Raw genomic sequence first — 17,732 nt, forward strand, 5'->3', positions numbered from 1 at the left:
ATCAGCTCCGGACGCGACTGTGTCCGCCGCAGTAGATCTCATCGGTGTCCGCTGCTCCGGTAACCGGCGGGAGGACTCGTCAGTGTGCGGGTTTAACGGGACGTAGAGGCCGTTTCTCCGGGCTGCTCTGCTTCCTGCGCCGTGGAAAACATGGCGGACATGTCCACACCAGCGGCGGAGCAATCCCATCAGCCACCGCGGCACATCTAAAAAAAAAAAACACACACTGGAGACATGAAGGTGCGCGCGCAGCTCCTGCAGGCAACGTTGTATCAAGAATCCAATGAAGTTATAAAAGCGTTGTAGGACTCTTTATTAACAAACAGCTTGGTGAACCTAATATATATAAACAGATAATGCCAGGGGATGAGAAACAGACAGAACTGTTATACAGGGGATATAGATTCATTGATGTAATATATTGTTTGAGAGATGTTTTTAAAGTAAAAAAACAAACAATACATTTTCATAGGAAAGAGAAAACACTTTTCTGTGACGTTCTCCCAGTTCCTCTGGACCATGTGTTTTGTTCTGTCTTTTCCCAGAAACCCTCCCAGATACTTTAGGCCGTCTGTTCTCCAGGCCAGGCGAGGGCTTCACTTTTCTTCCAATTCATCCTCGCTGCTGATGCAATAGTAAACTTCTCCACAATAGTGGCTAGAAGGTCTGCATCCCTCTGGCTTCCAATAAAAACAACAACGTCATCGGCTTATGCCCATAAAACATTGTTTCCACTAAAACCAGGTAAAACCAGTCCTTGGATGCTGGAGCATATTCTGCTCAGTAGGGGTTCAAGGGAGAGTGCATAGAGCATCCCCGACAGAGCACAGCCCTGCCGGTCCCCTCTACACACTCTAAAAGGAGCACACAGACCGCCGTTAAACTTCAGCACACTCTCCACATCACTGTACAACACCTTGATCTTAGCTATGAAACCTGCACTGAACCCAGACTTCTCCATGACCTTCCAGAGGAAGTTGTGCTCAACGCGGTCAAAAGCCTTTTCCTGGTCTAGAGAAATCAGACCAGTGTTTATACCCAACGAGCTAGAGATCTCCAAAACATCCCTAATTAGGTAGACATTGTCTACCATGGACCTGCTGGGCACACAGTAGGTCTGGTCCCGATGGATGACCTGCTCCATAGCTCCCCTCAGCCTGTTGGCAGAGGCCTTGGACAGAAGCTTGTAATGCACACACAGCAAACACGGGACACGGGACGCCAGTTTTTGATGTCCTGCAGGTTTCCGTTCTTGGGTGGGAGCGTGAGAACAGCTCTGCGGATTCTGAAATCAGGACCTGACCAGTGCACCCTGTACTTTACCATCTAGCATGTTGGCTAAAGCCAGTTTTTTTACTTTGAGGACTTCAATATATCCTCGATCTCCTGTGGACTCACTCATTTTCTCGAGTTCCACTATAGCACTTTCCAGGTCCTTCATAGATCTGGTGACGTCTCGTGTAACATTGAGGGCGTGCTGTTGACATAGAAGTTTAATCTCACTAGTCTTACCATGGTCCCACCACAGTCTGAGACTGCTAAAATCACCCTTCCTCTGTCTAAAAACACCCCAGAAATACACAAGAACCTCCCTGAACTTTTTGTCAAATGTTAAAACTGAATTAAAATGCCAAGCGACACTGGAGAGAAGTTCCTGGAGAAGAGGAAGCCCACTCCTCCACTTTAAAATGGCTTCTCTCTCGCTCTCTCCTCCTGTCTGCCTCATTTCCAGTGTCACTGTGTGTTTCTTGTAAGAACATGACACCAATGTGTCATAATAATAAGTGCTCTTTTTTCTGCTTCTCTGGCTCCATTGACATTTAAACTCCCCACTCTAAAAACGTCCATGTTAAGTGAGTAATGACATTTACGACGTAATGTTAAAAACAACATTTAAAACCAATAAGTTCATTAAAACACACATTGTTAGTTTTTGGCATCATCACTGTTCGTTTGTTTCTTTACTTTAAGCAAAAGTTTTTTCAACCTAAAACCCTCCTGGTCAGTGAGGCCAGACTCCTCTCTTTGGCTCATATGGAGTCTGGCCGATGAATAAAACACTGATAAATCAGGGAAATGGTCTTCTACTTTGACACCATGTTGATTCTTTGTCTGCTGGAGAAACGACCTGATCTTTTCTGCAGTGTACAGCTTTCTCTGCTGGCTGCTGCTCAGTGTAAAACACGGTACATCACTGCTGTCCGACACACACTCCTCCTCACTCCTGCTTTCATCCGTCTGCACCTGTTTTCTCACTGTGTCCTCCTCAACTTTACTTGTTTTAGCCTCACTGGCTGCAGTTTTTGTCTGTCTCCTGCGTTTGTTAGCAGGTTTTGGCTTTGCTGCTGCTGCTGCTGCTGCTGCTTTCTCCATCTCAGCTTCCTCCACCTGCTCACTCCATGCAATACTTTCCTCACCTGACTTATTTTCCTGTGTTTCACTTTTCTTACCTGTCTTACCTGCCTGTATCTCTCCTAACTTACCTGTCTTACCCTCCTGTGTCTCACTGACCTCACCTGTTGCAGACACCCCCCACTGTCACCTGTTTCTGACCTCTTTTCTCCCCCCACCTCACTTTCTTCTACCTCACCTACAACCTCATCACCTTTCTGTACATCACACCCACTTCCACCATGTACATTATTCCTTGACACCCCGTGTACCGGGTCGGACACCGCGGAGAGACCGCCGCCGGGGCACCGGACTGGTCAGCGGCAGCCCCGGGTCAGCAGGCGGAGCAGCGGAAGCCCCCCGGGAGAGGAGGAAAGCTCAGTGCATCATGGGAAGTCCCCCAGCAGTCTAGGCCTATAGCAGCATAACTAGGAGCTGGTCCAGGCAGCCCTGAGCCAGCCCTAACTATAAGCGTTATCAACAAGCAAAGTTTTAAGCCTTCTCTTAAAAGTAGAGAGTGTGTCTGCCTCCCGGGCCCAAACTGGGAGCCGGTTCCACAGGAGAAGAGTAAAAAGTCAAGAAGAGTAGTTTATCACTATGACTAGTATTTAAAATATTCTTTATAATCATATGATCTGCTTAATGAGGTAGCTTCATCAGTGTTAACTGTTCCTGCTGCAGCCTCCAGACCCTGGTCAGTAAACGCTGCCAAGACTTTTCCTCCGGGCAGAAGACGATGCTGACTTCAGGGCTGACCCCCTTCACTGTTACCCAGCAGCTGGGAAGCAACACACAGGAGCTTGTTGGGTGTTGAGGAGCTGCAGCGTTCATTCATGCAAACTGTAGCCTACACTGTACATTTACTGTCACTAGACAACTTCACTGCTTCACCTTTCCCTCTGTTCACCAACGCCTGTCTGATCTGAGCGCAGCCACCGTCTCTCTACGCACTGATCTGTTCCTTGAAGGAGCCACACTGCTCTTACAACAGGCTGTGGGAGGAAGAGGAAGGACAGAACGGTGGGGAGGAGAGGGCTGTGAGTGGGCTCAAATGTGCAAAAATAGAAATAGTAATTGATATCCAACATATACACTACCGGTCAAAAGTTTTAGAACACCCCAATTTTTCCAGTTTTTTATTGAAATTCAAGCAGTTCAAGTCCAATGAATAGCTTGAAATGGTACAAAGGAAAGTGGTGAACTGCCAGAGGTTAAAAAAAAAAGGTAAGGTTACCCAAAACTGAAAAATAAGTACATTTCAGAATTATACAAAAAGGCCTTTTTCAGGGAACAAGAAATGGGTTAACAACTTAAAGCTGTTCTGCAGCAATGGAGGTTGATCAAGCCTTGAAAGTTGGTGCTACCAATTCCTACAGGTGTCCCAACTTTTCTTGATTACTTACAACCCCCTCTGTCTGCATAAAAGTAGTGTTGGAACACACTGTGGCACCATACCCTCATGAGCATTATTTGAACAGTATTGTACTGCAGAAAGTAGTGTGTTGCTATAAAAATGGCGAGGAAAAGGCAATTAACAATGGAAGAGAGACAGACCATCATAACACTTAAAAATGTAGGTCTGTAGGACAGAGAAATTGCAAAGAAAGTCAAGGTGTCAGTGAATACAGTTTCCTTCACCATCAAAAGGCACTCAGAAACTGGGGGAAACTCTGACAGGAAGAGATCTGGCAGACTTAAAGCCACAACAGAATCAGAAGACAAGTTTCTGAGAGTCAACAGCTTGTGTGATAGGCGGCTCACAGGACAACAGCTTCAAGCACAGCTTAATAGTGGTCGTAGTAAGCAAGTCTCAGTTTCAACTGTGAAGAGAAGACTTCGAGTTGCAGGTTTGACAGGTCGAGTTGCAGCAAGAAAGCCATTGCTAAGACGTCAGAATAAGAAAAAGAGGCTTGCCTGGACCATGAAACACTGCCAATGGACTACTGAAGACCGGAAGAAGGTGTTATGGACTGATGAATCAAAATTTGAAATCTTCAGTTCATCACGCAGGATTTTTGTACACCGTCAGGAAGGCGAAAGGATGGTTCCTCAGTGTGTGACATCAACTGTCAAACAGGGAGAAGGAAGCGTGATGGTCTGGGGCTGTTTTGCTGGATCCAGGGTCGGTGACTTGTACAGAGTGAGAGGCACCCTGAACCAAAACGGCTACCACAGCATTCTGCAGCGCCATGCAGTACCCTTTGGTATGCGCCTAGTTGGTCAGGGGTTCATCCTACAGCAAGATAATGACCCAAAACATAAGTCCAAGCTATGTCAGAACTACCGTAGGAAAAAAGAACAAGATGGTAAGCTTGAAAACATGGAGTGGCCAACACAGTCTCCAGACTGAAACCCCATCGAGCTGGTTTGGGATGAACTGGACAGAAGAGTGAAAGCAAAGCAACCTACAAGTGCCACACATTTATGGGAACTTCTGCAACAGAGTTGGGAAGAACTTTCTGATGAATATTTGATTTCCATTGTAGAACGAATGCCACGAGTGAGTCAAAAGTTTAGAATACATTTTGGTTTATAAATTGATTCTATGATTTCTTTTTTAACTTCAGTTGTTTATTTGTTCTATGCTTTCATTTCAGAGTACAATGAGACATTAAACTGCATGATTTTCAATAAAAACCTGGAAAAATTGGGGTGTTCTAAAACTTTTGAGCGGTAGTGTAAATATAGCCCCAACCCTTATAAAGAGTCTGTAGTCTGAGAAATTCTGATGTGCATGAAGCAAAAGAAGAAGAGCAGACAGGATGCAGCAGTCACTGAACTTTATTTCAGGGAAACATCAGAACATTTTCTTCTGTACAATATTCAACAATCACCTCCAACACAAGCCTTCAAACTGTGAAATACTCAGAAAATAAACTGCTGACAGACAGTGAACGCACCGCGGTGTTGCTCTTTACTGCAGGATGAAAATATAAAGGGAAATAAATTAAAACATAAATGTATTAATATTAAATATAAAACAAAAAACAGTAAGCTGAGTCCTCTGACAAACTAATGTTTCAACATCTGTGAACATCAAATCCATGAAAACTGACTTTAAACGCACCTTTTACTTATTGATTATATATATTTATCTATTTTCCAGCAGGTTTCAGGAGTAACATTTGATATACGAGGACAGACTTTGTTTCATCTTTGACTCGCCATCATTTCCATCAGTAAGAAAAATATTTGACTCTGAGTTCAATGTGATTATCGATGTCTGTCGTCAACTCTTCAACTGAACTGTTCAATCACTTGAGGATAAATTCAGGACTAAATTTAGGTCCAGCTCTGGGTCCAACTCTGGGTCCAGCTCTGTCACACTTGGCAGCAGCAGTACCTAAGTTTAAACTGATTCATGAATAATAATGAAAAGTGTTTTGATGCTCAAAGTCTTGAACATTCATGTTTGAAAGATTTATTCAGACAAGATGGATTTTTAAAGGACATTAAACTGGAGGCATCATCTCGTAATTTACAATTACTCGAAAACATCTCAAAGTTACCATACTTTACATATTTCTCCTGTGGTTGCGATACTTTTCTCATAATTATGAGATGAAGCCTACCATTGTTTTTGTTACAAAGTGCTTCAGAAGATTCTTGACAAAGAAAAGAAAACCAGCTGATTTTCTCTCGTCAGAAAACAAATCAACATTTAAATGAAACCAAACAGGAAACTGAAGCAGCTGCAGGTCAGATTTCAGTTTGTGTCATCACCCTGATCAACGCCAGAGGAGGATGATGTCATGGTGAAGTTGTGATGATGAGAGAGGTGAGCACCAGCAGGAACATCTGAGGTATCTAACACACACACACACACACACACACACACACACACACACACACACACACACACACACACACACACACACACACACACACACACACACGTCTTCCTCCACAGGAAGTTGCGTTTCTGAGTTTTCGACATAAATTAATAAACCCAGATTGTTTTTCATTTTAACATCATATAAAATAAACAACATGAATCTATTTCTCATATTAACATTATAAAGGATTTTTCCATAAAAAACAAACTCATGCTAAAATCACAATCTGAAACAACATTCATATGTACAAACTGTGCAGGTTTGGCTTCCTGTCAGATACAAATATCAATCATCATTATCATTAATAACAAAGACAGGAGGAAGAAACAGGGCTGAGCTTCTTCTTCTGTCTGAATATCAACACTTTACAGTCTGAACTAAAAACACAGAAGAAGCAGCAGCAGACTGTCTGGACCAGGGACCGGGGACCGGTCTGAGGACGTTCTGCTGCTTCACAGGTTTAATGAACTAATGAACCTTTTATAAAATCAGACAACAGTGAAGTGAGAAGTGTTTTGATTTCCTACAGTTCAAACTGAGCTGTAGGTCCCTGAACGTCTCTGTTTGTGGAGGTTCGACTCAACGATTCACTTCCTGTTAACGTGTCTAGTCAGGCTGATGGAGAATCTTTAAAAGTTCCCATCAGACAACATCTGATCCTTCAGTGAAACAAAACGACTAAAACCAAGTGTTCCAGTTTGAAACGGCGTGAGAACAACCAAGATATTTCTCCTGAACGTGACGTCGATTTAAAACAAGCATTTAGTCGAAGCAGAGCAAAGCCTGCTGGGTAACGAGCCGCCGTGTTCGTTCACTAACAAATTGAAACAGAAACGAAAAGACACGTTGAAATGCAAACATACGGAGCCTCGAAGCTGACAAAAGATGATCAGATGAGTGAAAAATATAACATCAATAAATTATACTGTTCAATAGTTTAAATGGGAATAACCAGAAATATAATAATAATTTGATATTCTACATAAAACTTTATTTTTCAACTCTTTAGTTTTCCAATTTTTCATCCTGACAAAATTTTTTACCATTTCATTATTCTGATTTCCCCAAAACAACATTTATTTTCTTTGTATACTTCAGTATGAATTTCTAACAAAAGGTATTATTTATTATTAATGATAATTTGTTCTATGTTTATTTTATTATCTTTTATTTATTATTATTATTTATTGATGTATTCAGTTATGTTTGATAACATTTAACAACATTTTGTCTGTTTTGAGGCTCCATAGAATCAGAATGAACCACAAACAGAAGAAAAGAGGAAACCAACAGTGAGTATTACAAAATAAAAGTCAAATAAAGACGTGTTCTAAGTGTTTCATCTTCATATTTTGAGGGATTTTTCTTCTCAACACATTTGATCTTAATTTCAAACTCACAGAAGATCTTTCTTTTAGTTTAGTTTGGTTTTCAGACAGCTGATCTGTCATCAGTTTTACTAGCTGGTCGTTCACTGATTAACATCTGAGCGCTTTGATGATTTTATAAAAATCAAAAACACGTTTTGATTGTCTGTCAGATTAGTTTAGAGTAAAAATAAATCAAACAAAGAAATAAAGTGAAACACAACAGATGTTATTTGAGCTGCAGCTAATGATTATTTTAATTGCTGATTAATATCCTAATTAGTTTCTCAATTAATCAATAAATAATTTAGTTTATAAAACATAAAAAAACACGATCTTACGAGTCCAAAGTGATTCAAATAATTTTGACAGTTTTTAGACTCTTGATGGATGAATAAACACAGCTGATTGTTTTCTTTCTTTAATGAACTGTATTGTTATTACTAATATTAATGTTCTGGAGGCAAATGATATAAGAAAATGATGCCGCATTAAACAGACACTCCTCCTATTAATGAAAGTTATTGAGTAATGTCGAAATAGAGGAGCGTCACTGCTGTGGAGCAAAGGAAACACTAAACCCACAGATTCTTTAATGGAGTTTGGTGCAGCAGCAGATTGACAGCGGACTGTTTAGACCACTTGTACTCCCAAAAAGAAGAAAATCATTATTCTTATCGAGTTTCTCAAATGTGTTTCGTGTTTTTCTGTGTTTGTAACTGAATCTCATCTGAAGACATCACTTTGGACCCAAACGGATGTTTTTCACTATTTAATGGGACACTATATTTGCTATCCTTCAACGGGACAAATGTGGAATCTGAAAAAGATACAGTTGGGTTCACAGTAATGATTCATTCTCACAAAAACTTGACCTTTTGTTTGTTTTCAAGATAATTTACATGTTATAACATCATTTTTCAACTTAACGTATGAAATTCGTACATAACAATATGAGTTTTATTTCACTTTATTTCTTTGATTTTACTTCAGTGAAACATTTGAATCTTCCATATATCTCAGTGTTTGTTTAATCACAACGTCGACTGCAGTTTCTCCACTGATGTTTAACAACGTGTTGAGAAAGAAAAGAAAGATCCACGTAGACTTTCAGTCAGTCTGGATCAATGACCTGATTATTAAACTCTTCTCTGACTTTCAGGTGACAATGGAAATATATCCGTATAATTAATATATATATATATATGTATATATTATATATATATTAATTATGGGTGTGTGTGTATATAATCTGTAGATATACCTAGCAGTGATACAGACATTCAGAAGCTGTTTCTTATTGGCATCACATCATTCGGAGAAAAAAAAAAACAGCAAGTGTCTAAAAACTATAGTCGCCCTTTTTATACTGAAACCGAACAAACTGTTTTTATTGTCACATTATTGTAGAAAAGGTCTCTCAGGAAGTCTTTTATTTTGTAGTAAAAAAGAGGAACTGATGTCAGAAGGTGGAGATCAGTGTGGCTCACCCTGCAGAGAGAGAGACTTCTTGTCCTCCAGGTCACCTGACCGGCTCTACCTGAGTCTGAGTTCAGAGACAGAAACGCTCACTGAGGAAGTCCTGTTCCATCCTGATTGGTCCTCGGCCTCGTCATAGGCTCGACTCTTTAGGCGGGTAGTCCAGGTTGGTTACCATGGTGACAACAGTGACGATCTCCTCAGGCGCCGTGACGCTCGTCTGCCGCTGCATCTGCACGACGCGTTCCTCCACGCAGCCGGCGGACAGCCGGGCTTCAGCTTCATGGTCCCAGCATTCCTCAATGGTCTCACAGAGCACCGCTAGACCCTGCAGGGGCACCAAAATATCAACAACACCGTCAGTAAAATACACAGACATCAAAATATCCACAACAGTCAGTAAAACACACAGATACCAAAATATCCACAACACCCGTCAGTAAAAAAAACAGACACCAAAATATCCACAACCCCGTCAGTAAAACACACAGACACCAAAATATCCACAACACCGTCAGTAGTAAGAGATGAGTGGTGCATGATGGGTAACGTAGTCTGACTCACAGCATGTTTCTGCCAGCACTCTCTGAGCGTCGGTCTCAGCTTCTTATGGACCACCACCTCCTGCATGTCCTCCAGAGACGGATGCTGACCCACCTCCTCCTCAAACGGCACCATGTACTCGTCCACTGGACCTGGATCAGAGAGAAGGGCTACCATCTGAGTCCAGAACAGACAAACAGACATCTGGACCTGGATCCAAACCAATAAATCGATTGTACGCTGGATTCAGATTTGATAAAAGTTGAATCCTGCTTTAGTATCAGTTTGTGGAAACAGTTTTTATGGAGGCAGCAGCATTACACAAAGAGATACAAAGAGACATAAAGAGAGAGACACAAAGAGACATAAAGACACAAAGAGACACAGACATGAATAGACACGCTCTCTTTCCATTTCTGTGGAAAAAGTCTGAAGAACTTCTGGTGATTTTAAGTCCTTTTCATTTTCCTTCATAGACTTTTGTATATATATATACATATATATACTGTATATATACATATATACAGTATATATATACACACACACACACACATATATACAGATATATATATATATATATATATATATAAACTTTAAACTTTCTTTTCTAGGAGAATGTGTCCTCTATGTTGCATTCAGACCGACTTCAGACCTGCGTGAAGAAACAATTTGTACAATTTCTCCCCGGGGATCAATAAAGTATTTCTGATTCTGATTCTGATTCTGAAACACAGCTTCCTGTTTGAATGAGATCATTTCAGGAGCATACTGCGTTCACGTCACATCGTTTAAATGGTCATTACAAGCAGCCGAGGGGGAAAGACAGTTCAGAGGTATCAGGAAGGTTACAGACTTCCTATCCTGCAAGGTGCTGCGTTGGCCAATCAAATACATGCAAGCGCACATTCCTTCTAGATTAGTGTAACAGATCTAATGTTCATCTCTCGGCCGTAAAGGAACTGCTGCTGTGAAAACTTTCCAGAGTTGTAAAGCCTATAAAGTTTTGATTGCATCTCCTTAAACAACTTGCACACTCACACAGCTGGTACATATGACTGAAGTCTGAGTGTCCAGAGAAGGGGGTCATCCAGACTTAATATCATGGTTTCTACCTACCCCCCCCCCCCTCCTGTCTGAGGGTTTTCTTACCATCAGCAGCTTTGCAGCGAGAGGCGAGCTCCCACAGCACCAGACCCAGAGCGTACATGTCTATCCTCAGGAAGGCGTCTCTCTGGAAGTTAATGGCCCCCTCCAGGACCTCGGGGGCCATGTACCTCCTGGTCCCCACCTGACACACAAACAGGGATACATTCACACCTGGTAAAAGTCTGAACCATTGAAACACTGAGAAAGTCCTCTTTGCTCAGAATACCAGTTTGACCTCTGACACTTAGTTCCGATGCCATGTTTCCCACTATCACAATGCTGCTTAGTGAGCAATGACCTGCTGGAAACTTGAGGCACAGCCATATTTAGAACAGGTGAACACCGGCTGCAAGATGAGTTCATTGAACAAGCCTCAGATGAGGAGATCAGATCCATCTGAATGTCATCTGAATGCATGCTTCGATGGAAGGACACAACTCAAAAACATGACCTTTTGGACGAAGGAGTTTAGTTGGTCAATGCCAAAAATGTGCTTACATTTGACTGCTGACCTAAAAATAGTGCAGAATCAAAATATTTATATATATAATAATATTATTTATTTGTATTTTACATGTCATAAGGTCTTGTATTTGTAAATGTTTCTGAATCCTCAAACTTTTTTTATTTCCAGGTTTACATGAAAATATTTGAGATTTTCAATGTGGACTCAGACTTTTGAACCCCACTGTATCGACCAAAGCTTTATTGAACTGAGCGATGATGTCAGAGCTGCTGAGTGAAGCTGCAGTTCATCTAACAGCCACCAGGTGGAGCAGTAATACCACTGGACTGACTTCATCTCACTGTTTCTGTTGTTTCACCTGTTCACTCACTCAGACACATCACAAAGCCAGCTTGTTCATCCACAACGCCTGCAGGAAATGAAAGCTAGCTTAGTTTAGCATAGTTTTCATAGCCTAGCCTGTTAGATGAGCTTGACCTCTGCATGCACTGCAACCTTTCCTCAGAGTGGATGTTTCTAATGTGACTTCATTTGCCCTACACAAGTAAATGAAATCATTCAAAACACAAACTGCTTGTGTTCACTGGCTTATATTGTTTAACACTACGCTAATTACAACCTGGTACATCCATGGTGTCGGCTAACAGTATTTAGCTAGATGTTTGGCTGATTTCTGCGTAATATTCAACATGAAGAAACTCTTCAGCGGTTACATAACTTTCAAACGAGCCACAATTTAATGTCACAGGTGGCTCCAGTACTGAAACGAACAGCACCACAGCTCTGCTGCTGACTAGAGAGTCGCCTTCAGTGTTTGACGAATATCAGCAAAATAACTGATGACAGAACACATTAAGAATTGCATTGACTGCACAGACAGGGACATCCTCAATAGATGGGCTGAACATTAAAGAATCCACTGACAGCGCAGCATTGTCCAGATCCAGACATTTATGGGCTTAATGAATGAATGATCTTTATTTACAGCAGAGCCATCTTTGAGACGCCTTGCAAACACACACTAAACAGGCCATGTGGTCATAGCAACAGGCCTCTGTCACATGAACAGGAAGCCAATGAAGGAAGGCCAGAATTTAGTTTTATGATCTTGAGTTACAGTGCATCCGGAAAGTATTCACGGCGCTTCACTTTTTCCACATTTTGTTATGTTACACCCTTATTCCAAAATGGATTAAATTAATTTTTTTCCTCAAAATTCTACACACAACATCCCATAATGACAATGTGAAAAAAGTTTTTTTGAAATTTTTGCAAATTTATTAAAAATAAAAAACTAAGAAATCACATGTACATAAGTATTCACAGCCTTTGCCATGAAGCTCAAAATTGAGCTCAGGTGCATCCTGTTTCCACTGATCATCCTTGAGATGTTTCTGCAGCTTAATTGGAGTCCACCTGTGGTAAATTCAGTTGATTGGACATGATTTGGAAAGGCACACACCTGTCTATATAAGGTCCCACAGTTGACAGTGCATGTCAGAGCACAAACCAAGCATGAAGTCAAAGGAATTGTCTGTAGACCTCTGAGACAGGATTGTCTCGAGGCACAAATCTGGGGAAGGTTACAGAAAAATTTCTGCTGCTTTGAAGGTCCCAATGAGCACAGTGGCCTCCATCATCCGTAAGTGGAAGAAGTTCGGAACCACCAGGACTCTTCCTAGAGCTGGCCGGCCATCTAAACTGAGTAATCGGGGGAGAAGGGCCTTAGTCAGGGAGGTGACCAAGAACCCGATGGTCACTCTGTCAGAGCTCCAGAGTTCCTCTGTGGAGAGAGGAGAACCTTCCAGAAGGACAACCATCTCTGCAGCAATCCACCAATCAGGCCTGTATGGTAGAGTGGCCAGACGGAAGCCACTCCTTAGTATAAGGCACATAGCAGCCCGCCTGGAGTTTGCCAAAAGGCACCTGAAGGACTCTCAGACCATGAGAAACAAAATTCTCTGGTCTGATGAGACAAAGATTGAACTCTTTGGTGTGAATGCCAGGCGTCACGTTTGGAGGAAACCAGGCACCGCTCATCACCAGGCCAATACCATCCCTACAGTGAAGCATGGTGGTGGCAGCATCATGCTGTGGGGATGCTTTTCAGCGGCAGGAACTGGGAGACTAGTCAGGATAGAGGGAAAGATGAATGCAGCAAAGTACAGAGACATCCTGGATGAAAACATGCTCCAGAGCACTCTTGACCTCAGACTGGGGCGACGGTTTATCTTTCAGCAGGACAACGACCCTAAGCACACAGCCAAGATATCAAAGGAGTGGCTTCAGGACAACTCTGTGAATGTCCTTGAGTGGCCCAGCCAGAGCCCAGACTTGAATCCGATTGAACATCTCTGGAGAGATCTGAAAATGGCTGTGCACCGACGCTTCCCATCCAACCTGATGGAGCTTGAGAGGTGCTGCAAAGAGGAATGGGTGAAACTGCCCAAAGATAGGTGTGCCAAGCTTGTGGCATCATATTCAAAAAGACTTGAGGCTGTAATTGCTGCCAAAGGTGCATCAACAAAGTATTGAGCAAAGGCTGTGAATACTTATGTACATGTGATTTCTCAGGTTTTTTATTTTTAATAAATTTGCAAAAATCTCAAATAAACTTTTTTCACGTTGTCATTATGGGGTGTTGTGTGTAGAATTTTGAGGAAAAAAATGAATTTAATCCATTTTGGTATAAGGCTGCAACATAACAAAATGTGGAAAAAGTGAAGCGCTGTGAATACTTTCCGGATGCACTGTATATGATCTGGTTTTCCTGAAGTGGTGATGATCCTAGCAGCAGCATTTTGAGCCAACTGAAGGCGACAGAGGGAAGCCTGAGTAACACCTGCACATTACAGAAACCCTCCATGTGTGTACGCTGCTGCACACAGACGAGCAGGTAAGTGAGGAAGAGGTCAGACTCTTCTTCTGGTGTCCTCTCTCAGGTGGACTCACCTGTCCATGCGTGTCTCCAGGAGATTTTCCTGCCTCAAACCTGAGGGCGAGGCCGAAGTCAGCGACACAGGCGGTTAGGTTCGACTTCAGCAGCACGTTCTTACTCTTAAAGTCCCTGAAAAACACAGAGTAACACATCTGTGATGTCTGAGGGTACACCTGTGTCTATATATACACCTGTGTGTGTATATATGTACCTTTGTGTGTATATGCACCTGTTTGTGGGTATACCTGTGTGTGTGTGTGTATATATATATATATATATATATCTACATATATACACACACTTGTGTGTGTATATGTACGTACCTGCATGAGTGTGTGTCCGTGTCCTGGTATTTATCACATTATGGGGACCACGATCTGTTTACTTGTGCACATGCGCCGACCATGCATGCAGCCTGTTACAGTCGCTCCTGTTTGTTTTCTTACTTTTCTCCTTTATTCCTTATTTAACTCAGTACTTTTTAAAATACTGACTTTTGAAGTTGCACCCTCTCCAAACATGCTGGTGGAGAGAGTTCTGGTACTTTTATTCACTCTGGAATTACTTTCATTCAAACATCGGACAGTCGCACAGCAACTTCTGGGCCGCATTGTTTACTCCAGAGATCAGCTGATCGCTCTGAAGCCAGCCGGCTTGGAGACCAGATCATCAGAGATCCCCACTGAAATCTGGAGAAAAACACACAGAGGATGCAGAGGAGGAACGAAGCAACGAGGGAAGAGAGGTGGGTCGAGACAACAGAGGCTTATGGAGAAGAGGAGATATAAGCCGTGTCTCCCCTCTCTCATCATGGGCAACGTGAAATCTCTGGCAAACAAGATGGATGAGCTACCAGCGCTGGCCAGGAGTCAGAGGGAGTACTGGGAGTGTAGTTTAATGTGCTTTACGGAGACATGGCTGCACTAGGACATCGACGGCTTTCAGACCGTCCAGGCTGACAGGGATTGCACCGGGAGCGGTAAGCGTAAAGGAGGGGGGCTTGCCGTTCTCGTTAACAACAGGTGGTGCAATCCTTCCCACATCACCATCAAAGATCGTGTCTGTTGCCCGGACATTGAACTGTTGGCGGTTGGACTCAGGCCATACTATTTGCCCAGGGAGTTCTCACATGTCATTGTTGTGATTATTTACACCCCCCCCTCTGTCAACCCGAAGTCGGCGTGTTACGTCACATACTCCGCCATAGCCCGTCTACAGACTCAACACCCAAATGCGGGTGATTCGGGTGACTTCAACCACGTCACCATGGCTAAGACACTTCCCACCTTGACTCAGTATGTGAGCTGTCCTACTAGAGAGGAGAGAACCCTGGACTTGCTGTATACTAACGTTAAGGATGCATGCAGCTCCTCTCCCCTCCCCCCTCTGGGTAGGTCAGACCACAACCTAGTGCACCTCAACCCGTTATGTGCCTCTAGTCAAGAGCCAGCCTGCAACCATAAGGACAGTGAGGAGATGGTCGGAGGAGGCTTATGAGACACTTCAGGGATGTTTTGAGGCGACTGACTGGCAGGCACTCTGTGAGCCGAGTGCATCACGGACTACATCAATTTCTGTGTGGACTCTACTGTCCCAGCAAAGACTGTTCATTGCTATTCAAATAACAAGCCATGGGTGACAAAGGACATCAAGGACATCCTGAATGCAAAGAAGAGGGCTTTCCGAGCTGGCAACAGGGAGGAGGTGAGAATGATCCAGGGGGAACTGAAGGTGAAGATCAGGGAGGCTAAGGAGAAGTACAGGAGGAAGAACAACATCAGAGAAGTCTGGAGTGGAATGAGGACCATCACGGGTTACAGGCCAACCAACAGCAGAGGAGTTGAAGGCAGTGTGGACCGGGCCAACGAACTGAATCTGTTTTGATTTGACACTGTGGGCCCTGCTCACCCCAGCAGGCTGAGGGTGGCGGACTCAACAAACTGATCCGCAAGGCCAGTGACGTCACATCCTCTCCATGACGTACTGGTCAGGCACAAGAGCGCCTTCAGTGGGAGACTCATTCCTCCCAAATGTACAACAGAGCGCCACAGGAAATCATTCCTGCCTGTGGCCATCAAACTGCTCAACTCCTCCCTCTGAGTGTCACTGACACTCAGAAGAAACAGACTGGAAATCTGGACCTGCTTCTACACATACTACCTCACTATTTATGTTTATTCTTTAAACGTTTCAGTGCAATACATATATAGTCATACACAACAGTACAATACTTACATATATATACATATATATATACACACACACATTGTTATTGTGTACATTTTTTACTTGAATCTTTCACTTAAATATTGGATATTTTCGTGTGTATATTCTTATTTCTTATTTTTATATTTTGTACATGCCTTTAGTTCTAAATTTATGCTACTTTCTACTCTTGAATGGGAGCACTGGCATTGTACAATTTCCCCCCAGGAATCAATAAATTATTTCTGATTCTGATACATAGTCACGTCCTGGGGACCTCTAACAGTATGGGGACAAAAAAATCAGGTCCCCAGAAGGAAAACCCTTTTAAATGAATGCATGAGTCATTCTGAAGGTGCCTGTGAAGTTTTTAGCTTTGGCCCATAAGACATGTTCACCAGTCAGTCAGTGTGTGTGTGTGTGTGTGTGTGTGTGTGTGTGTGTGTGTGTGTGTGTGTGAGAAGGGTGCTCAGTTGCCCCCCTATAGTATCCAGCAGGTAGTGCACTCACTGCTTCTCTCACTCACACTCTCACACACACACACTCTCACACACACACACACACACACACACACACACACACACACACACACACACACACACTCAGTGTCCAGTTTATTAGTTACACCTAGCTAAAGTAATGCAGTCTAATGCAACAGCCCTCCAATAAATCCTCCTTCATGAAGGTTATAATGTTCAGTTTGTGTTGTTTTAGAGATGCAAAGATTCAACTGTATGGTCATTTTGGAGGATGTAGTATGTGGTGCTGTTGAAGTGTACTGCATTATACAGAGAGGTGTTTGTTATTTAGCCTACCCTCATTGAAATTAATGAGGTGGACAAAATAATAGAAACACCCGGACAGCACAGTTCAACAGCACCACATAGCACAGCCTCCAAAATGACCACACGGTAGAATCTACACCTCTCTAAAACAGTTTATACTGAACATTATAACCTTCATGAAGGTAGGATATACTGTAGGGCTGTTATATTAGACTGCATTAGTTTAGCTAGGTTTACCTAATGATCTGGAATGTGTATATATACACTATATTGCCAAAAGTATTCACTCACCCATCCAAATAATTGAAATCAGGTGTTCCAATCACTTCCATGGCCACAGGTGTATAAAATCATGCACCAAGGTATGCAGACTGTTTCTACAAACATTTGTGAAAGAATGGGTCGCTCTCAGGAGCTCAGTGAATTCCAGCGTGGTACTGTGATAGGATGCCACCTGTGCAAAGTCCAGTCGTGAAATCTCCTCGCTCCTAAATATTCCACAGTCAACTGTCAGTGATATTATAACAAAGTGGAAGCGATTGGGAACGACAGCAACTCAGCCACGAAGTGGTAGGC

General features: G+C 42.6%; 1 protein-coding gene across 3 annotated transcripts in view; it reads right to left on the reverse strand.

The window, feature by feature from the left end:
* Nucleotides 1-9,021: 9,021 nt before the first annotated feature.
* acvr2aa (activin A receptor type 2Aa) overlaps nucleotides 9,022-17,732 on the reverse strand; it is a 29,731-nt gene continuing 21,020 nt past the window's right edge. For all 3 annotated transcript variants that reach the window (XM_070914156.1, XM_070914157.1, XM_070914155.1), the window contains 4 exons: nucleotides 14,181-14,295; nucleotides 10,766-10,904; nucleotides 9,638-9,768; nucleotides 9,022-9,401 (listed from right to left, as the gene is read on the reverse strand). In XM_070914156.1, the coding sequence (XP_070770257.1) occupies nucleotides 9,207-9,401; nucleotides 9,638-9,768; nucleotides 10,766-10,904; nucleotides 14,181-14,295 (580 nt within the window). In that variant the 3' untranslated portion in view covers nucleotides 9,022-9,206. The remainder of the gene's footprint in view (nucleotides 9,402-9,637; nucleotides 9,769-10,765; nucleotides 10,905-14,180; nucleotides 14,296-17,732) is intronic.

Source organism: Enoplosus armatus, chromosome 11 (genome assembly GCF_043641665.1).
Source record: "Enoplosus armatus isolate fEnoArm2 chromosome 11, fEnoArm2.hap1, whole genome shotgun sequence".
NCBI lineage: Eukaryota > Metazoa > Chordata > Actinopteri > Centrarchiformes > Enoplosidae > Enoplosus > Enoplosus armatus.